At 45.0% G+C, this 23527-nt stretch overlaps 1 protein-coding gene across 1 annotated transcript in view; it reads right to left on the minus strand.

Annotated features, from left to right (window-relative positions):
* The window catches only part of ZNF704 (zinc finger protein 704), an 85891-nt gene that overhangs the window by 39027 nt on the left and 23337 nt on the right, over positions 1-23527 (minus strand). Inside the window, exons 3-4 of the mRNA XM_044295379.1 lie at positions 5752-5855; positions 2668-2897 (exon numbers count right to left, since the gene is read on the minus strand). Of these exons, the coding sequence (XP_044151314.1) occupies positions 2668-2897; positions 5752-5855 (334 nt within the window). The remainder of the gene's footprint in view (positions 1-2667; positions 2898-5751; positions 5856-23527) is intronic.

Raw genomic sequence — 23527 nt, forward strand, 5'->3', positions numbered from 1 at the left:
CGTTTGGACAAACTTTGGAGAGAACTTTCCCCACAGAATTGTTTGAGACTGGGGCATTCCCACCATAGATGGAGGTATGAGCCAATCTGTGCGGAGCATCTCCAGCAATTTACTGGAATCGAGGGATTCATGCGGATCAGAGCCACCGTTTTGTACAACCTGCTGACCAATTTGTATGTAGTTTCTTGCAGAAGGATACATGTAGAGGGTCCCATGCAAAATCTATAAATCTGCTTAATGTCAGTCTCTGTGAGACCGAGAGATAGCTCTTTCTCCCATGCATAAATATAGGGCAATACGTGTTCTCCGGCGGTGTCTGAACGCAGGCCTGCATTAACTTTCAAAATAACCTTCTGAGTGACCTTCACAGTTTGTATTTCAGTTTGTTTCTATAGCCTTTTATTCTTCACAAACCATGCTATAATTTAATTCTTCAGCACTTTTCTATATGCTCCTATGGGTACATGACTCTTAGAAGACTGCCATATTGTATTTGTATTGTACCTAATGCTATGTGGTATGCTGCTGCATTGTCTTATGGTGTAACCTCTTGATTCCCTAATTGTAACACAGATTTCAAAAGTAATAAATAATAGAACCGTACTGCATACAAATATGATAATTCAATATAACCAATTTACAGACCACGGGTAATATGGATCCCTTTGTTCAGGACAATGTTCTTCACAATTTTTAAAGCTGAATGCAGCAACAAAGAGCAACATTGAACCTCACATTAGTCTAACCGGCTGAGACATGAGACACGAGGAATGACGCTGATCTCCAGCGAGTGACTAACCTAAGGTGACAGAACGAATCCCACAGAACAGATTGTACCCATAAGTCACTTGTCTCAAATCCAAAATAAATGTGGATGTACTGTAGGAACTGCAGCCGCCTATATCACAGACAGATAATAACAAAAGCAAATGATGAGGCAGCACTCCAAATTCAGTAAAGGATGTCAGGCCCGTTTATTTACCCAGTCACAACTAACACCCTTTACTGCATTTGGAGTGCTGACTCATCATTAGCTTTTTTGGATACTGTTTATGGATCTTTTCCTGAAATCTAGGAGGAATTGCACCCATCTACACTGCTGACTGTGCTGCTGCTTCTTTTTGTTTGTTGTAACAGATAGATAATAAATAGATAGATAATATATGATCAATAGATAGATATGAGAGAGATAGATAGATAATAGATGATTGATAGTAGATAGATATGGAATAGAGAGATAGATAATAGAAGATAGATAGAAGAGATATAGATAATAGATGATTGATATATAGATATGAGATAGATAGATATATAGACAGATAGATAGATAGATATGAGATAGATAATAGATATTGATAGATAGATAGAGATAATGATAGATAGAGATAGATAGGTATACTCGGTCGCTCCTCGTCGCTCTCGCGCTGCTCCTCGGTCGCTCTCGCTCCTCTCTCGCTGATTGCTCGCTCGCTCGCTCCTCGCTCGCTCCTCGCTGCTTGCTCGCTCGCCGTGCTGCTCGCTGCGGTCTCGCTTCGCTCGGCGCTCGCTCGCTGCTGCTTGCTCGCTCGCTCGCCTCGCTCGCTCTCGCTCGCTCCTCCTGCTCGCTCCCGCCCTCGCTCGCTCGCTCCTCGCTCCTCGCTCGCTCGCTCTCGCTCGCTGCTTGCTCGCTCCTCGCTGCTTGCTCGCTCGCTCGCTCCCTCGCTCGCTCGCTCCTCGCTGCTTGCTCGCTCGCTCATCGCTCGCTCTCGCTCGCTCCTCCCTCGCTGCTCTCGCTCGCTCCTTGCTCGCTCGCTCTCGCTCGCGCTTGCTCGCTCCTCGCTGCTGCTCGCTCGCTCGCTCCTCGCTCGCTACTCCCCGCCCGCTAGCTCGCTCGCTCCTCGCTGCTTTCTCGCTCGCTCGATAATAGATAATAGATATAGATAGATAATAAATAGATAGATGATATATAGATAGATAATAGATAGATAGATAATAGATAGATAGATATAGATAGATAATAAATAGATAGATGATATATAGATAATAGATAGATAGATAATAGATAGATAGATGATAGATAGATAATAGATAGATAGATAATAGATAATAGATGATTGATAGATAGATAATAGATAGATAATAAATAGATGATATATAGATAGATAATAGATAGATAGATATAGATAGATGATTGATAGATAATAGATGATTGATAGATAGATAGATAAATAGATAGATAGATAATAGATGATTGATAGATAGATAATAGATAGATGATATATAGATAGATGATTGATAGATAATAGATGATTGATAGATAGATAGATAATAGATAGATAGATAAAAGACAGATAGATAGATAGATAATAGATGATTTATAGATAGATAATAGATAAATAGATATAGATAGATAATAAATAGATAGATGATATATAGATAGATAATAGATAGATAGATAATAGATAGATAGATAATAGATGATAAATAGATAATAGATAGATAGATATAGATAGATAATAAATAGATAGATGATATATAGATAATAGATAGATAGATAATAGATAGATAGATGATAGATAGATAATAGATAGATAGATAAGCTTGCACAGGTAACGCAGTTGCAAGTTTCATGCAACCTAAATGCAAAAAGTATGAGAATATAAAAAGATGGAAATAAATAAAGCAAACCTTTCTTTTTCTTGGAACGGGATCTTCAAAAAATAGGTTCCCAGAATCTGTTTCATCAGGGTTGTCCTCAGGATGAACCGTGCATCGGAAGTTCTTGAAATGATCAGCAGATAATGGTGGTGATGGTGTGGATGGATTGGAGTAGTCACTGGTGGTATTCCAGCTCCAATAACCACTGCTGCTGGAGCTGGAAGGAACATAGCCGGCGTCTTTCCAACATTCATTTACATCTGTCCATTAAAAAAACATTAAAAAAACAATATAAGTGCACAATCCTGAGATGCCTGAAGACACAGACGCTATTCTTATCATCTCTCTATAGTAAATAGCATTTAATGGTCAAATAAAGGTGATCTTCACATTTGCAACCACTCTTTAATGCTCCTAAGCCTGGATTCTCACATAGCACGTTCTGCATGCAGCTCCGGAGCTATGTATCTGAACAGTTACCAACTAGAAGTAAACCTTGTGTCTAGTCTGGTCCTTCAGTCATGCCCCCTGCTTCTTAGGCCTCATGCACACGACCATTGTTTGTTTCTGATGTGAACCCAATAATTTCTATGCAGCCGTTGAAAATTAGGCCTCATGCGTGCATTTTCAACGGCTCCATAGAAATGAATGGGTCCGCATCAGAAACAAACAATTGTCGTGTGCATGAGGCCTAAGAAAATGCGCATAGTCCACCGTTTGTTATCCGTGTCCATGGTTCCTGGTTCCAGTCCGTCAAAAAAATATAACCTGTCCTATTCTTGTCCGTGAAAAACAGTTAGCGGACCTATTTAAGTCAATGGGACCACCAAAAATGCAGATGCACAACCGTCAGTCATCCACGTCCGTTTTTGTAGAATCAGTTGCCTGGTGACCAGCATATATACTAGTATCCTAGGTGGGGATATTAAAATTACACTTTTTTTACCTTCCTTTTTTTGGGACGGTCCGCCAAAAAAACCCGGAAGACACACGGAAAGAAAAACTGCAATGGACAATGGATCCCCAATTTGCGGACCGAAAAAAAACTGTCATGTGCATGAGGCCTTAGTAACCTACAGACAGCAGTGTGAGGAACAGATGACAGAGGGTAACACAGGATTTCAGGACCAAACTAAACAGAAACACATAGGTTTGTGTAGGAGCGGTGTACACACTATGGTAGAATATTTTAAATCGGGACTATTTGCAATTTTTTTTTAATTTTAGATGCTCTGGCACGATAGTACATTGGTTGCACGTAGCCATTAAAAGGGGGGTTGTCCAAGTTGTTTTATATGATAGGAACAATATTAGAATAATAAAAACATATTATACACACCATGCCAAACCCCCTGTGTTCCAGTGCTGCTGCTCCTATACCCCTGACACTGCAGCCATGATGTCAATGCTGCAGCCAATCACTGGGCTCAGTGGTATATCACACAAGACTGCTGAGGCCATAGATTAGCTGCAGAGGTCACGTGCGCTATATGGCAACGTCACAGCTGCAATCACGACAACTAAACCTGGCAGGAAGGATGGAGCAGTGCTGCAGCCAGGACAACAAAGCCTGGCAGGAAGGATGGAGCAGTGCTGCAGCCAGGACAACAAAGCCTGGCAGGAAGGATGGAGCAGTGCTGCAGCTGCAGCCAGCACAACATAGCCTGACAGGAAGGATGGAGCAGTGCTGCAGCTGCAGCCAGCACAACATAGCCTGACAGGAAGGATAGAGCAGTGCTGCAGCCAGGACAACAAAGCCTGGCAGGAAGAATGGAGCAGTGCTGCAGCTGCAGCCAGCACAACATAGCCTGACAGGAAGGGTGGAGCAGTGTTGCAGCTGCAGCCAGGACAACAAAGCTTGGCAGGAAGGACAGAGCAGTGCTGTAGCTAGGACAACATAGCCTGGCAGGAAGAATGGAGCAGTGCTGCAGCTGCAGCCAGGACGACTAAGCGTGGCAGGAAGGATGGATCAGTGCTGCAGCCAGGACAACAAAGCCTGGCAGGAAGGATGGATCAGTGCTGCAGCTGCAGCCAGGACAACTAAGCCTGACAGGAAGGACAGAGCAGTGCTGTAGCTAGGACAACATAGCCTGACAGGAAGAATGGAGCAGTGGGTGTAGCTGCAGCCAGCACAACATAGCCTGACAGGAAGGATGGAGCAGTGCTGCAGCTGCAGCCAGCTCAACATAGCCTGACAGGAAGGATAGAGCAGTGCTGCAGCCAGGACAACAAAGCCTGGCAGGAAGAATGGAGCAGTGCTGCAGCTGCAGCCAGCACAACATAGCCTGACAGGAAGGGTGGAGCAGTGTTGCAGCTGCAGCCAGGACAACAAAGCTTGGCAGGAAGGACAGAGCAGTGCTGTAGCTAGGACAACATAGCCTGGCAGGAAGAATGGAGCAGTGCTGCAGCTGCAGCCAGGACAACTAAGCCTGGCAGGAAGGATGGATCAGTGCTGCAGCCAGGACAACAAAGCCTGGCAGGAAGGATGGATCAGTGCTGCAGCTGCAGCCAGGACAACTAAGCCTGGCAGGAAGGATGGAGCAGTGCTGTAGCCAGGACAACAAAGCCTGGCAGGAAGGATGGAGCAGTGCTGCAGCTGCAGCCAGCACAACATAGCCTGACATGAAGGATGGAGCAGTGCTGCAGCTGCAGCCAGCACAACATAGCCTGACAGGAAGGATGGGGCAGTGCTGCAGCTGCAGCCAGCACAACATAGCCTGACAGGAAGGATGGAGCAGTGCTGCAGCCAGCACAACATAGCCTGACAGGAAGAATGGAGCAGTGGGTGCAGCTGCAGCCAGGACAACAAAGCCTGGCAGGAAGGATGGAGCAGTGGTGTAGAAGCAGTCAGGACAAGAAAACCCAGCAGGGTGGTTGGAGCAGTGGCGCAGTTGCAGTCAGGACAACACAGCCCAGAAGAGAGGATGGAGCAGTATCTATCTAGTTATCTATCTATTTATACTGTATATATTATTCTAATACTGCCCCTGTCATTTTTTTTTTTATAACTTGGACAACCCCTTTAACTACACACATGTATTGCTGGTATAGTGATTACATATGTCATGACTGTCTAAAGAGAAAGCACACTTTAAAGTGAATTGGCCACATTACCAGTAAGTCGAATTGGTGGACTGCGAACCAGAGGGCTAGTAGAAAGGCTGGTCAGGACCATGGCGGCTGTCACCTTATCCATGTCTAACTCCACTTCATATTTCCTAGAAGGCAGCAGAACATGATTTATTAGCTTTGTGTATTATTCTCTACTACTTGTGGTAAAGGAATAAAGCATTGTTACACAAGATCATTGACTGCATATGTATTCAGTTCTTTAAATCAGTTTTTAGTGAAAACACAACGGAGGAGTCTTACGAAGACCAGCATTTTCTACGCTTCTCTTGACCTCCTGGTGATGCCGGAAAATGTGCTTAATTTATGACTTTGTCATAAATGAAGTGCATCCTCTGGCAGTCGGTGCGCCTAGAATTGAATCTGGCATAAAATTATTTTACTTACATAGCGCTGACATTTGCCGCAGCTATTTACAGACATTATCATTACTTGCTGTCCCCAATGGGGCTCATCATCTAAGTTCCCTATCAGTATGTCTTTGGGGTGTGGGAGGAAACCAGAGTACCCGGAGGAAACGTATGCAAACTCTTTGTAGATGTTAAAACACAAATGCAATCGCACTCTGCAAACCAGCACTCTGCCCTGCCCCTATGCTGGATGTTGAATGAGGCATTGGTGCACATTTTGGCCAAAGCATAATAAGCCACTTACCACGTCAAGGTCGCCTCCATTAGTGGTCCCTAACACTAGTTCCTACCTGTTATGGGCCATGACAGCCACACAAAGTCCTTGTGATCAGTGGAGGGTCTAGTGGTTTAATCCTCAGCAATCATACGTTTACCACCTATCCTTTGGTCACATGTCCCACGTCAAACCGATATTGACACGATGAGGCCTGGGACCTGAAGAGATGGCGAGGCAGCGATGGGAGCTAGAAGTGGTGAGGATTATGAGTCCAACCACAATATGGGATCTGTACAAAACGCCACAAGAGCTCATGCAACCGAGAGTGTGTGCCCCATGCCCGTACATGGGCACCGTCCGTGTGCACATTGACTTGAATGGGTCCATGATCTGCAAGAGACGGTCCGCACCGCAAAAAATAGGACATGTTCTATTTTTTTTGCTTTGCGGAGACATGGACCGAAATCTCACAGAATTGCTTCCGTTCTGTGCCTCCTCTCCATATCCTGACCCAAGTCAATGGGATACAGAGTGCATGCGGCCGGTGACCGTATATTGTGGACCCACTGTTTGCGGTCCCCAAAACGGGGATGGGGACACACGCTCGTGTGCATGAGCCTTAAAGGTGATATAGCTACATGTGCAGGTTTTTTAGATGTAGTTTTTAAAGCCAAAATTAGGAGTGGATCATAAAAAGTATGAAGGACATATACTACTACTTCTCTTTTTTGAATTCACTCCTGATTTGTGCTTTAAAAAAATGAATTAAAAAACATGAAGGCGTAGCCGTATCCTAATAATTGCAATTAATATTGGTCATTTGGTTGGTCAAAAAGTCTAATTAAATCCATGAATGTTGTTGTTCTAAAGCTTCTTATAGGACCTGTAATGAATTGTAAAAAGCTTGTCCAGGACACTAATGACATTATTTGTCAAGGAGCGGCACCGGTGCCTTCACTAACCTCCTATCTGGCTTCCATTATTAACACAAGAGCGGCCGACGGAAGAAGCACACCCATCATCCTGTATCTCTTCCTACAGCCACCGGGATGAGATAACATTATAGTTTTATATCTCAATTTCTTGTCTGCCGGTGGATGGACCCAACTACAAAGACGTCTCCTCATCTCTCACATTCTTATTATTCAGTATGCCAATCTTCACCTCTAGAGATGAGAAGCACAAGTCTGTGTTGCAGGAGACCAGAATAAAAATCATCTGCACTATTAAAAATAATATATAACACACAATGGGTCCCACAAGTCTGAATACATTTTATATATTGATTTACCATGTAGCTTCTCTAGTGCACTCCCTGTCAGTACAAGCATGGAGATGACAGAAGTCTCTATTCAAAGCCTTGGGGGAATCTTTGCGGATTCATTACATAACGCCATCTTTGCTCATGTACTTGCATTGAAGCAGTTTTTTTTAACATTTGTATATTTTTCTGACACTTCAAAAAGCGTTTAAACAGCCGTGTCAGTCATGATGCATAAAACTCTTTTCCTGAAAAATCAGATGTGTGACAGTAAAATCGGACTTCTATTGTCTCCTGTACATAAAAGACACTCCATCAGATGGAGACTTCAGATTGACATACTGACGTCTATTGTTTAAAGGGCATCTGTCAGCAAGATTTGTACCTTTGACTGTCACGGACGTACCGAGACATACGGACGTCCCCGCGACCCAGTGAGTGGCAGGAGATCTTTGAGACTGGCAACATGTGGTTTGGTTTGACATGTTTACCTTGTGGATCAATAGGCGTCTGTGTTGTTTCTGGTACCGGCCACACTCTTAACCTCCAGGTGTTACTATTGTGGTCATTTAACTTTCCCTATTTATAGTTGTCTCTCCCACAATGCTGTGCGGTTTATGGCTTCAGTTGGACCTGTGGAAAGCTGGTGGTTGGATCTTGCCTGAGTTCCTGGTGCTGCCATAGCTTCTTTGAAGCTAGGAGTTACCTTTCCCTTTGTATTTTGGCTTTTCTGTGTGTTGCATTCCTTTGTTGTTTTGTATTAGGCCTCAGGGAGACTCCCGCTCATCCTTCCCTTTGGAGGAACCGGATGTCTCATTCCTGTCATTAGTACCAGGGTCCTTTAGGGTTACATAGGACTTTAGGTATTCCTGTGTATGAACTCACCTACCTCTGGGGTCTGTTCATACTGGTAGTCAGTCAGGGCTTTGATTAGGGTTTCCACTAGGAGGTGTCCATCTTCCTTCCCTAGTTTTCAGGCCTTATTTCCTTTTCCCTTTCCCTCCTATATTCGGTGTGGGGGTTTCCCTCTCACACTAGAGCGTGACAATGACACTGGTTGACCTGTTACATGTGCACTTGGCAGCTGAAGGCATCTGTGTTGGTCCTATGTTCATATGTGCCCGCATTACTGAGAAAAATGATGTTTTAATATATGTAAATGAGCCTCTAGGAGCAACGAGGGCATTGCCGTTATTACTAGAGACTCTGCTCTCTCTGCAACTGCTGCCCCCATGCATTTTGATCGACAGGACCAGGCAGTGAAAACGTCATGCCTGCCTAATCTTGTCAATCAAAGTGCAGAGGGAGGGGCAGTTGCAGAGACTCCAGGTGTAATGGTAACGCCCCCGTTGCTCCTAGAGGCTCATTTGCATATTTTAAAACATCATTATTCTCAGCAATGCGGGCACATATGAACATGGGACTAACACAGATGTCTTCAGCTGCCAAGTGCACGTGTAACAGGTCAGCCAGTGTCATAGGGACAAATCTGCTGACGGATGCCCTGCAATTTTATACCTGACTCTTTTACTGCCCTAGATCACCAGGGATTTTTCATTTAAATCCTTACAGGGTTTTTAGGGTCTTTTTATATTGATAGCTTATCCTCGATATAAAACATCAATATGTGACTGGCAGGGGCCCTCTATGGCATGCGTACCAGATGTAGGAATGCCGAGTGGTATAGTGCGGCCTAAAATGTCTCTTTATGTGCCACGATGCTCCTAACTGGATGCGGCTGGAGCCCAGGCTTTGGCTCTGAAACAATAAATAGGGGGAATAATTGGGGGATTTAAAAGAAAAATTGAGTCCAGACCTTGTATGTAGTTGAACAGCAGCTTTACTTGAATAAGCGTTCATCAGAAACAGTCTTCAAGCTTTATCTTGGCTCCAGCAGGCTTTAGCATTAAAACTGACAGGCAAACTCCACTCTGCTACATGTGTTTCTATCTGGCTCTGCTGTACTGACAGGCTGGCTGTTTGACTCTGCTTCTTCTGTATGCTGCACTACTCTAGATTAGGCCAGGGAACTTTCCTCCATGCTCCTGAGGCTATAAACTTTGGCCTCCATGGCCAGCAGAGCTGAGGGTGCTCTGGCTGGCTTGGGCACATCCAGTAGAGACATGCCCTGCACACCTTTCCCTAGCAGGGGGTAAGCTAGACCGACTAGAACTGGTCCCCACATCATTTCCTGCAGAAATTGGGACTCGCCCACTCCTCCACAGAGGGGGGGGAGGTAGAATGGAATGGAAAGCTCTATTCTACCTAACTGTAGCTCTGCCATGTTTGCACCAGGCACATTACATGTGAACATAACAGTTACTAACATGCACAGTGTATAGGACCTGAACAAAATACATAATATGACATTTAGTTAGCCCATTAGAGATAGTAGCAGGGTGCAGAAGTGGTAAGTGCCATTTTGGGGCGTTACACGCCCATCAACTTTTATCATATTTTTCACCCCATAAGACTCATTCCAAAAAAGTGGAAGGAAAATGCCCCTGTGTCTTATGGGGCGAATGCTAATATTTTCCATTATGAAAGCGCTCAGTACTACCTGAGGACCAGGAAGCGATAAGGGCTCTGTACTCACCGCTTCCTGGTCCTCGGCTGTGAAGGCTGCGCATAGCGTGAGGGCACTCTGTGACCTCACGCTGTGCGCGCCAGTTGACAGCACAGCCGACAGCAGGAGGAAGAGGATTGCGATGTAGGTGAGGAGTGTCGGCGTCCAGGAGCAGCAGAGGTAAGTGTTTTTCTTATTTTATAAAACATGAGGCTGCTGGGGGCATAATGGGGACTGAGGCATAATGGCTGATATGGGGGCTGATGAGAGGCATGGGGCTCTTATCAGAGGTCTGATTGGGGGTCATTCACATTGGGGTCTGAGCTGAGGTCTGATTGGGGTCTGATTTGAGGTCTTATTGGGGTCCTATTAACATTAGGGGGTCTGATTGGTGGTCTGACCTGAGGTGTAATGAAAAATATATTTTTCTTATTGTCCTCCTCTAAAACCTAGGTGCGCCTTATGGGCCAGTGCATCTTATAGGGCGAAAAATACGGTATGCTGTAGCTCCAGAGCCGAATCTACAGCTCTGTACATTGTGTGTAGTGGATGGAGTTGGTTACTGCAGCAGTACTCCCAATGAAGTGAATGAGAACAGCGCTGCAGTGGCCAGCACTTTCCACTGCACACTATAGATGGCGCTACTGAAGATCAGATATGGCTAAGCCATCAACATAAGGGCTCATGCAAACAAACATATTTTCTTTCCGTGTCTGTTCCGGTTTTTTTTTGCAGACCGTATGCAGAACTATTCATTTCAATGGGTCCGCAAAAAAAATGGAGGTTTCTTTGTGTGCATTCCGCTTCCGCATTTCCATTCTGCAAAAAAAAAAAAACATGTCCTATTATTGTCCGCATTACGGACATTGTCAATGAGCGCCCGCTTTTGCGCATTACTGCACGGCCATTAACAATGAAGACCGAATAAACAATGCAGTTGTAAAAAGTTGATATGATGCTGCTGCGGCTTGAACAGCTGCGTGGTATTTGGCTGCAAGAGGTAGCATCCCAACCGCAGCACGGTCGCTCCATGTGGCCGTACCCTTAATCTTTATCCGTTATTCACCACCCTCCACAAAAAACCCTCGATCTAAGTTCAGCACATGGGCCACTGCTTGTAAATTAGTGATGGAGCATGTCTCTTTTTCATAATGACTGTTGGATGCTGGATCATTAGTCCTGGGTGGTAATATAAAGTAGACAGCACATATACATGTCGTAAAAGTGTAAATATATAATAATTTCATAGTTTTCAAACCAGCGCCTGGATCTGAATACTTTTGTAATTGCATGTAATTAAAAATGTAATATTGGCACTGAGCTATTCAATAAACTGTATCTGTATAGCGCCACCTGCTGTTACTTTTGTTCTTATTCCTTTGTCCGGCTTAGTGCGATGGCGCGCACGTGATCAGTTTCATCCTTCAACTGCCTCATGAGCTGTAACTGTAAGGCTACATACACACGAACGTTGTTTGTTTCCGCGTCCGTTCCGTTTTTGTTTTTTTGCGGATAGGATGTGGACCCATTCATTTCAATGGGTCGGCAAAAAATGCGGACAGCACACCGTGTGCTGTCCGCATCAGTATGTCCGTTCCGTACCCCGCAAAAAAAAAAAAATAGAACATGTCCTATTATTGTGCCTTTTAGGCATTGTTACAATGGATCCGCAAAAAAAAAAAAAAAAAAACGGATGGCATATGGATGTCATCCGTTCTTTTTTTGTGGATCAACAATTTATGGACCGCAAAACACATACGGTCATGTGAATGTAGCCTAAGAGAGATCTGCAGCAGAAAGGACATGCTCCCTGAGCTGCAACAGAAAGGACACTCCGCTTGATATATATCTATCAGAACAACTGGAGCAATGAATGGGGAGATCTCTGGATCCATGTGAGGTACAGGGCTGGTTCTAGCTTTGTTAGAAAGATATTGCCATGTCCTATATGATGTCTGACTTTCATTTTTTACATTAATCATGGGATAACCCCTTTAAGTCTGTACGTTATCCAGATCGAGCACCTTGTTATGTATTCGTTACTGTAGATACTGATATTTTTTGGCATATTGTGCGCTGGACTATAAATTGGATTATACGTAGTAATATCCCTGGAGAAGACAGGGTACTTCCGAGTAACTGATAACGGAGCTTCTGTACAGCTCTGTAAGTAAATTGCAGAAATATGTCACAGAAGATGGAGTGCCAGCTCTTCAGACATAAGTGGAATTTCTCTGTCACCCAATTGCTGCTTCTCATCTCGTCTAGAAGACGTCATGCCATTACAAGGCTGCACCACGACCGACTATCCTCTCTGGGATTAAAACCTATCTGTCACTTTAACATTATCTGACATAAAATACCAATAGCAGCGCTCATAGATCACTTCTGCCATGTTCTAGCACTTTATATATTTTCTATATGTACTTAGCTTCACATTTATCCCATACCTAGTAGTAGTAATAAAGGATTATGTGGAGGATTTCTGATTGAAAGATATTTTACCTGCCATGCCAGCTCCATACACAGAGCGGAAAGGCCCCATAGGTATAATCGAAATGTCCCCCCAGCCTCCCCGCTAATAGTGCTTCATGCCACTGCACATCCTTTCTGGGACCTGAGTGCCTGTAGCTCGTTTCTTTCTTCAGCTTCATCTCCAGTAGGACAGGCTGGTGTCATTACTGTGACTTTACGGAGGGAGAATCTGGTGCCAGGCACAGCCTCATATGTGGCGAGCCCCTGAGGAGCCGGTGCAGAGGATGGGAGTGGTAGTAGCCCTGATGAGATTTTGTGAAGAAAACGTAAGGCAGCTCTCACCTGCAGTAGTAAAATCACCAGAGGTGCACGGATGCCGCTCCTGGATGCGGTAAATACAGTAAGAAAAAGAAGAAAATCCAGCTCTCTCCGGTGAAAAAATGAAAAACTTTAATCCAGCAAGTTTAAAATCCATACAGGTGTACAAATAGCAGTCAACGCGTTTCAGACCTCAGAGAAATATGGGTCCTTCCTCATGACAAACGTGTTTATGAAATGGGAGCTCCCTCTTAAGTAGCACATACTAACCCCAGGCTGATAGGTATCACCTGGGAGGTGGAGACACAAGGGGGCGTTCCCATGCACATGACACAGAAGAAAACCCTTTTTAATCAAGGGCAAACACCAGCAAAAAGGAAAAGAAAGAAAAAAGGAAAAAAGGAAAAGAACCTTACATACAGGTAAATTAAATCACAATGGCTACTTTCACACTTGCGCTCGGAGCGGATCCGTCTGGTATCTGCACAGACGGATCCGCACCTATAATTCAAACACTTAGATCCGTTCAGAACGGATCCGCCCGCATCACCATGAACAAAAAAAAAAATAAAAAAAAAAAAAAAAAATGTTTTCTCTTTTTTCTCCCTTCTCCCCGGCAACGCAAACGGATCCGTCCCGACCCCACACCGAAAGTCAATGGGGGACGGATCCGTCCGAAAACCGAGCCATATAGTATCAAATTCAAACGGATCCGTCCCCACCGACCTCCACTGCAAGTCCGGACGGATCCGCCCGCCTCCGCACAGCCAGGCGGACACCCGAACGCTGCAAGCAGCGTTCAGGTGTCCGCCCGCTAAGCGGAGCAGAGGACAGACGGAGCCATAACGATGCACCCTGAGCGGATCCGCATCCACTCAGAATGCATCAGGGCTGGACGGATCCGTTCGGGGCCGCTTGCGAGAGCCTTTAAACGGAACTCACAAACGGAGCCCCGAATGCCAGTGTGAAAGTAGCCTAAAACAGTGATCATATATAAAAATACAAATACAAAGAGAGCAAAAATACTAATGGCAAAGAATGTGTGTAAGAAAAAAGACGGCACGATCCCACATTAGTACTGTAAAATGAGATCATGGCGTCTATTCAACCCACAAGGCTGGCGAGATTCTAACTGGAAGATCCAGAAGGCCTCCCTGTTAAGGAGTTTCCTCCTGTGATCTCCCCCCCTAGGCGGCAAAAAAACTTTTTCTATGCCCTTAACTTGTAGGTGGGATACATCACCAGCATGTACCACTGCAAAATGCAGGCTGACCGCTGAGACATTCCGGTCCTTATAATGAGGCACATCAGAAATGTGTCTGCGGATCCGATTTTTTAAAGGAGTGGTGGTGCAGCCCACATACAACAAGGAACACAGTGTACATGTAATAAGATACACCACATGCTTGGTATTACAATTAATATAGGACTGAATATTGTATACCCTTTCGTTGTTCATGGACTTAAACGTTTTCTCAGTAGTCATGTGTTGGCAACAGATGCATTTTTTGTGACCACACTTAAAATTCCCTTTAGGCCCCATGCACACGGCCGTTGTTCACGGCCGTGTGCGGGCCGTGAAACCGCGGCCTGGATCCCTCCTGAGAGCAGGAGCGCACGGCGTCACTGGTTGCTATGACGCCGTGCGCTGCCTGCTGCCGGCACAGTACAGTAATACACTGGTATAGATCATACCAGTGTATTACTGTATTGCGGCGGCAGCAGGGAGCGCACGGCGTCATAGCAACCAGTGACGCCGTGCGCTCCTGCTCTCAGGAGGGATCCAGGCCGCGGTTCCACGGCCCGCACACGGCTGTGAACAACGGCCGTGTGCATGGGGCCTTATGCTGTAACCAGATGGCTTGTGGTTTTTTGGACACTGAAAAAAAGCTGGGACTAATGATATTACCCAGGGTGGGTGCTTTCCTGGCTACACATTTAATTCCGTTGGACACAATATCAGACCATTCGTTATCAAAATTGAGTACATTCAGATATTTCTTCATAATTTTACATATGGCAGAGAACTCTTGGCTGTATTGTGTAACGAAATAAGTTGCTTGCTGACAGTGAGTGGAGTTCACTAGTGGTCTGCGTGCCTGGGACTGTTCCGGAAAAATCAATGACTGTCTGTTTATTTGTGAAACCATTTTTTTTAGCATGCTGTATATCCTGCTGTAAATAGTCCCTGCGTAACAGTCTATTAGTAATATTAGAGGCTTCTATCTCAAAAGCTCTCTGATCGGAACAGTTACGACGGGCACGTATAAGTTCCCCCCTAGGAATGCTATGGATCGTATGGGAGGGATGGCATGACTTGGCCAGAAGTATGGTATTACCTGCTAGTTGTTTGCGGTGAGTTAGTGTATTAACTGCACTGGTGGAGGGGTCCCCCCTCAGGCACAGATCCAGAAATTGTATCTCAGTTCGGTGAGTATGAAAAACAAATTGTATGTCATCCACCTTGGAATTAAAATATTTCATAAGCTCCGGTATGGACGTCACATCACCAGACCACACCATCAGCAGGTCATCAATGTAACGTCCATACCAGAGTAGGTGGTCCAGGAGTGGGAGGGTGTCGATGAGGAGAAAGTGTCCCTCCCACCACGCCATAAATATATTAGCTATGGAGGGAGAGAACTTAGCCCCCATCGACACCCCCGACACCTGAAGATAAAAATTCTCACCAAACAAAAAATCACGGTGTACTACTTCAAGCCACTGCTCCCTCAGGATCGGTGCAGTGGAAAGGTGATTTGAAGAATCGGACCAAAAGTAAATGTATACTACAAGTTATAACAAAAATATAACTTATAGTATATCCAGCATTATTAATTACAAAGTGCAAATTCTGGCACCAGATGAGGAGGTATGGTGGCTGGTTGGATGGTAATTTAAAAGCACTTGTAGACACTTGTGGATATACATGTAGGTGTCCACTATAAGATTAAGGCTTAATGTTAGTCTGGCCTAGTGGTGGTTTAGGTGATGGCTGTCTGAGTTGTAGTCCCTCACCAGCAGAAGTGTCTGGAATTTCGCTGATTACTCTGCTATCTAGACACACTGAAGCTTCCTGGAGGCACTGTTCTTGATGCTGATGGATGGTCTCTCTAGAGTGTTGGTCTCACAGGAGAATTAGATCTTGTTCCTAGGAGTAGCTCTGACATGTGCTTCCTCTCCCTTCTCTCTCTGGACTGGAACTACCCCTCCTGGCAGGAAGCAGGACCACCAGAAGGGGAGGAAAAGGGTAGTTAGCCTTGTCCCTGCCAACCATACCTGCCCTAGCATGAATAGATGGTCAAAGCATCAACATAGATAAAAATACATAATAAACATTTGCAGATACCCCCAGGTCTGGGTTACTGCACATGTAGATGCACTGTCCTGACGAGATAGTTCAGCTCATTACAGACATAGCAATTTTTGAACATAATATATTTTTGTCAGATAAAAAGTTTATATTTTTTTCAATTTGTAACTTTTTTTTCCCATTTTTTTTTCTCATGGGAGGACTTGACCATGCAAGTGCTTGATCACTTATATAAAATACTGCACTGCTTCTGTATTGCAGATTATTATGCCTGTCAGTGTAATGCTGACTGGCTTCCTACTAGGCTCTGCTTCTGGTAGAGCTTAACAGGTGTCCTGGCTGCTAGGACAACCAACTGGTATCCTACGTCGGGGGGGGGGGGGGGGGAGCTAATATACAGATGCCGCTTGCTACTCGTCAACCCCTTGGTGGCCAGCTTAATAGATATACAGTATATATCAGATGTTGGGTTCATTTCTATACAGGCGATCTGGAAGTCGGAAAGCCGCTGTGGGTCTGAGAAATGCGGGTGTTACTAGATCATTGTGACCATTGGTGATTCTCTTGATTAGAGAACGAGATGCAATGTCTCCCCACAGAAGTGGATGGGGATCACAACATCGGTGCTGTGATTACCACACGTTTGGCAGGACAAGTTGTTATCAGCGGGGTTCCATCGGATCTATCCTTTTCATTGACTTTTAAGCTTCCTTGGTCAGCTTTCATCTTCTGATGACATTTCTGCTGGTTCTAGCCTTCACAGCGTGTCTTCATTTCCTAAGAATTATCAGCCATTCATCCCATGCTGCACATTCATACAATACTTACTAAGAATCCGCTTTCATCCATCCGTTACTATCTGATATCATCCTTACACTTTAAAGCCCAGTATAATATGCAGGGCGTCCCCTTCCCATTATTATACATTTATGCAGAATAGATAATGATGACAGGAAAGGATAGATTGGTGTATTGGTGGAATATTCACTAGGTAAGTGTTCCTGATGAGTTTAAAGAGGTTCTCCGGGCTTTTTCATATTGATGACCTATCCTCAGGACACCCGGCACCCCCGCCGATCAGCTGTATGAGGAGAAGGTGCGCTCTCCGCTTTATGTCTATGGGACAGCAGCAACGGACAGGGAGAGAGAAGGGAGACAGCACGTGCACACTGCGAGCGCCGTCTCCTCATACAGCTCATTGGGGGGGTGCCGGGTGTCAGACCCCCACTGATCTGATATTGATGACTTATCCTGAGGATAGGTCATCAAGATGAAAAAGCCCGGAGAACTTAATAATGGCAGATTTTTGTAGTATATACCAGTAATACAGCATTAGCGCACACATACAGTAATATGGCTGTGTTCAACCTGTGAGTTGTATGGAGCCATCGCCCATGGAAGTGTATGGCGCCTCACTCTGCCCCCATATGCCTCTGCCCAAAACCATTGACTCAGGAGCCACATGTGGCTCGCCATGGTAGTCCTGTCTTACCACTACATATATTGGCAGTTGACATTGTTGCAGACCTATCCTAGATTTACCGCCAAACAGTGCCAATTTGGATGGTATAATACTAGTGTTACATTTCACAAGTTTGCAATTTCATGTTTTTTATTTCTCCACATTCAAAATTTCTTTATTTTTGAATTGGCTGTTGCTCTCGACCATCACTGAAAGTTAGACGTGGCTCACAACATACAAAAGGTTTGGGACCTCTGATTTAAAGGCATAAAGAATTTTGGGCGAGATTTATCAAACTGGTGTAAAGTAGAACTGGCTTAGTTGCCCATAACAACCAGATTCCACCTTTCATTTTTCACATCTCCTTTGGGAAATGAAAGGTGGACTCTGATTGGTTGCTATGGGCAACTAAGCCAGTTCTACTTTACACCAGTTTGATAAATCTCCCCCTTTGGCTACATGCACACGACCATATGTGTTTTGCGGTCCGCAAATTGCGGATCCACAAAAAAAAACGGATGACGTTCCGTATGGCATCCGTTTTTTGGGCGGATCCGTTTTTTTTGTGGATCCATTGTAATAATGCCTATCCTTGTCCGCAAACTAGAAAAAAAATAGGACATGCACTATTTTTTTTGCGGAGCAACGGAACGGACATACTGATGCGGACAGCACACGGTGTGCTGTCCGCGTTTTTTGCGGACCCATTGAAATGAATGGGTCGGCATCCTATCCGCAAAGAAAAACGGTTCGGACACGGAAACAAAATACGGTCGTGTGCATGAGGCCTAAGCGCTCATGCACACGACAGTATTGTTTTTTCAGTGTTTTGCGGTCAGTTTTTTTTACGGATCCGTTGTTCCGTTTTTTGTTTCTGTTGTGTTTCCGTTTCCTGCGGACAAGAATAGGACATGTTCTATCTTTTGCGGAGCTGCGGACCCGAAGATCGGGCCCGCACTCCGCAATTGCGGATGCAGACAGCACACTGTGTGCTGTCCGCATCCATTCCGTTCCCAAAATTCTGCAAAATTGCAGAATGGATGCGGACCCATTTGCGGACGTGTGAATGGAGCCTAGGTCTGTGATTTTCCATATGAATACAATTTAAAAAAATTACACATGCGCATGCGGCTCAGCCACGGCCATGCTTTCATTTTGTATTCTGCTCCTGAAAAAAGAAAACTGTGCTGTGATTGGTTGCTATCGACAACAAAGAAAGTTTTCCATTCAGTTTTCATAAATCTGTCCCAATGGGTATTTTTCATAATGCAGACAAGACAAGGAGACTATAAGCTACTGGGAGGTGAATAAGTGGTCGCTTGGTCCTGATTAGGGTTACCAGCTTTCCCAACAACATCAAAAATCAGTAAAAAAGCTGTATGTTCAGGGGTGTGACTTAAAACCAATGGTTTAATCGTATTTTGAGGGGTTTTTTCCGTTTCCGTTCTGTTTTTTGAGTTCCGTATACGGAACCATTCATTTCAATGGATCCGCAAAAAAAATGGAAAGTACCCTGTATGTCTTCCATTTACATATTTCCGTTTTTCCGTTCCGTTCAAAGATAGAACATGTCCTATTATTGTCCGCATAACGAACAAGGATAGTACTGTTCTATCAGGGGCAAGCTGTTCCGTTCCGCAAAAAACGGAATGCACACAGACGTCATCCGTATTTTTTGCGGATCCATTTTTTGCGGACCGCAAAATACTGAAAAAGCCATACGGCTTGATCTACAGAGGGGGAAAGACAAAGGGGAGAACGGGAGAACTTAGAATCTGCATGGCCGAACATTAGAGTCAGTAAGGTAATCTGCTACTAAAAGCTACTAAGACTTTACTGTAGTGAGGGACACTGTTAACCACCTCCCGACCGCCTAACGCGCCGATGCGTCCGGGAGGTGGTTGATTTACTCCTCCTGGACGCATCGGCGCGTCATCTCGCGATACCCGAGATTTCCTGTGAATGCGCGCACGCAGGCGCGCGCGCTCACAGGAACAGAAGGTAAGCGAGTGGATCTCCAGCCTGCCAGCGGCGATCGCTCGCTGGCAGGCTGGAGATGTGATTTTTTTTTAACCCCTAACAGGTATATTAGACGCTGTTTTGATAACAGCGTCTAATATACCTACTACCTGGTCCTCTGGTGGTCCCTTTTGTTAGGATCGACCACCAGAGGACACAGGTAGGTCAGTAAAGTCGCACCAAACACCACACTCACTACACTACACCCCCCCCCGTCACTTATTAACCCCTTATAAACCCCTGATCACCCCATATAAACTCCCTGATCACCCCCCCTATCATTGATCACCCCCCTGTCAGGCTCCGTTCAGACGTCCGTATGATTTTTACGGATCCACAGATACATGGATCGGATCCGCAAAACACATACGGACGTCTGAATGGAGCCTTACAGGGGGGTGATCAATGACAGGCGGGTGATCACCCATATAGATTCTCTGATCACCCCCTGTCATTGATCACCCCCCTGTAAGGCTCCATTCAGACGTCCGTATGATTTTTACGGATCCATGGATACATGGATCGGATCCGCAAAACACATGCGGACGTCTGAATGGAGCCTTACAGGGGGGTGATCATCCCATATACACTCCCTGATCACCCCCTGTCATTGATCACCCCCCTGTAAGGCTCCATTCAGACGTCCGCATGTGTTTTGCGGATCCGATCCATGTATCCATGGATCCGTAAAAATCATACGGACGTCTGAATGGAGCCTTACAGGGGGGTGATCAATGACAGGGGGGTGATCACCCATATACACTCCCTGATCACCCCCTGTCATTGATCACCCCCCTGTAAGGCTCCATTCAGACGTCCGCATGTGTTTTGCGGATCCGATCCATGTATCCATGGATCCGTAAAAATCATACAGACGTCTGAATGGAGCCTTACAGGGGGGTGATCAATGACAGGGGGTGATCACCCATATACACTCCCTGATCACCCCCTGTCATTGATCACCCCCCTGTAAGGCTCCATTCAGACGTCCGCATGTGTTTTGCGGATCCGATCCATGTATCCATGGATCCGTAAAAATCATACGGACGTCTTAATGGAGCCTTACCAGGGGGGTGATCAATGACAGGGGGTGATCAGGGAGTCTATATGGGTGATCACCCCCCTGTCATTGATCACCCCCCTGTCATTGATCACCCCCCTGGTAAGGCTCCATTCAGACATGGATCGGATCCGCAAAACACATGCGGACGTCTCAATGGAGCCTTACAGGGGGGTGATCAATGATGGAGGTGATCAGGGAGTCTATATGGGTGATCACCCCCCTGTCATTGATCACCCCCCTGTAAGGCTCCATTCAGACGTCCGCATGTATTTTGCGGATCCGATCCATGTATCCATGGATCCGTAAAAATAATACGGACGTCTGAATGGAGCCTTACCAGGGGGGTGATCAATGATAGGGGGGTGATCAGGGAGTCTATATGGGTGATCACCCCCCTGTCATTGATCACCCCCCTGTCATTGATCAACCCCCCTGTAACGCTCCATTCAGACATTTTTTTGGCCCAAGTTAGCGGAAATATATATTTATTTTGTTTGTTTTTTCTTAAAAAGTCTCATATTCCACTAACTTGTGTCAAAAAATAAAATCTCACATGAACTCACCGTACCCCTCACGGAATCCAAATGCGTAAACATTTTTAGACATTTATATTCCAGACTTCTTCTCACGCTTTAGGGCCCCTAAAAAGCCAGGGCAGTATAAATACCCCACATGTGACCCCATTTCGGAAAGAAGACAACCCAAGGTATTCCGTGAGGGGCATATTGAGTCCATGAAAGATTGAAATTTTTGTCCTAAGTTAGCGGAAAGTGAGACTTTGTGAAAAAAAAAACAAAAAAAAAAATAATTTCCGCTAACTTATGCAAAAAAAAAATAATTCTATGAACTCGCCAGGCCCCTCATTGAATACCTCGGGGTGTCTTCTTTCCAAAGTGGGGTCACATGTGGGGTATTTATACTGCCCTGGCTTTTTAGGGGCCCGAAAGTGTGAGAAGAAGTCTGGGATCCAAATGTCTAAAAATGCCCTCCTAAAAGGAATTTGGGCACCTTTGCGCATCTAGGCTGTAAAAAAGTGTCACACATGTGGTATCGCCGTACTCAGGAGAAGTTGGGGAATGTGTTTTGGGGTGTCATTTTACATATACCCATGCTGGGTGAGAGAAATATCTTGGTCAAATGCCAACTTTGTATAAAAAAAATGGGAAAAGTTGTCTTTTGCCAAGATATTTCTCTCACCCAGCATGGGTATATGTAAAATGACACCCCAAAACACATTCCCCAACTTCTCCTGAGTACAGCGATACCAGATGTGTGCCACTTTTTTGCAGCCAAGGTGGGCAAAGGGGCACACATTCCAAAGTGCACCTTTCGGATTTTGCAGGCCATTTTTTACACATTTTGATTGCAAGGTACTTCTCACACATTTGGGCCCCTAAATTGCCAGGGCAGTATAACTACGCCACAAGTGACCCCATTTTGGAAAGAAGACACCCCAAGGTATTCCGTGAGGGGCACGGCGAGTTCCTCAAATTTTTTATTTTTTGTCACAAGTTAGCGGAAACTGATGATTTTTCTTTTTTTTCCTTTTTTCCTTACAAAGTCTCATATTCTACTAACTTGCGACAAAAAATAAAAAATTCTAGGAACTCGCCATGCCCCTCACGGAATACCTTGGGGTGTCTTCTTTCCAAAATGGGGTCACTTGTGGCGTAGTTATACTGCCCTGGCAATTTAGGGGCCCATATGTGTGAGAAGTAGTTTGCAATCAAAATGTGTAAAAAATGGCCTGCAAAATCCGAAAGGTGCACTTTGGAATATGTGCCCCTTTGCCCACCTTGGCTGCAAAAAAGTGTCACACATCTGGTATCGCCGTACTCAGGAGAAGTTGGGGAATGTGTTTTGGGGTGTCATTTTACATATACCCATGCTGGGTGAGAAAAATATCTTGGTCAAATGCCAACTTTGTATAAAAAAATTGGAAAAGTTGTTTTTTGCCAAGATATTTCTCTCACCCAGCATGGGTATATGTAAAATGACACCCCAAAACACATTCCCCAACTTCTCCTGAGTACGGCGATACCAGATGTGTGACACTTTTTTGCAGCCAAGGTGGGCAAAGGGGCACACATTCCAAAGTGCACCTTTCGGATTTTGCAGGCCATTTTTTACACATTTTGATTGCAAGGTACTTCTCACACATTTGGGCCCCTAAATTGCCAGGGCAGTATAACTACGCCACAAGTGACCCCATTTTGGAAAGAAGACACCCCAAGGTATTCCGTGAGGGGCACGGCGAGTTCCTCAAATTTTTTATTTTTTGTCACAAGTTAGCGGAAACTGATGATTTTTCTTTTTTTTTCCTTTTTTCCTTACAAAGTCTCATATTCTACTAACTTGCGACAAAAAATAAAAAATTCTAGGAACTCGCCATGCCCCTCACGGAATACCTTGGGGTGTCTTCTTTCCAAAATGGGGTCACTTGTGGCGTAGTTATACTGCCCTGGCAATTTAGGGGCCCATATGTGTGAGAAGTAGTTTGCAATCAAAATGTGTAAAAAATGGCCTGCAAAATCCGAAAGGTGCACTTTGGAATATGTGCCCCTTTGCCCACCTTGGCTGCAAAAAAGTGTCACACATCTGGTATCGCCGTACTCAGGAGAAGTTGGGGAATGTGTTTTGGGGTGTCATTTTACATA

Source organism: Bufo gargarizans, chromosome 5, assembly GCF_014858855.1.
Source record: "Bufo gargarizans isolate SCDJY-AF-19 chromosome 5, ASM1485885v1, whole genome shotgun sequence".
Lineage (NCBI taxonomy): Eukaryota > Metazoa > Chordata > Amphibia > Anura > Bufonidae > Bufo > Bufo gargarizans.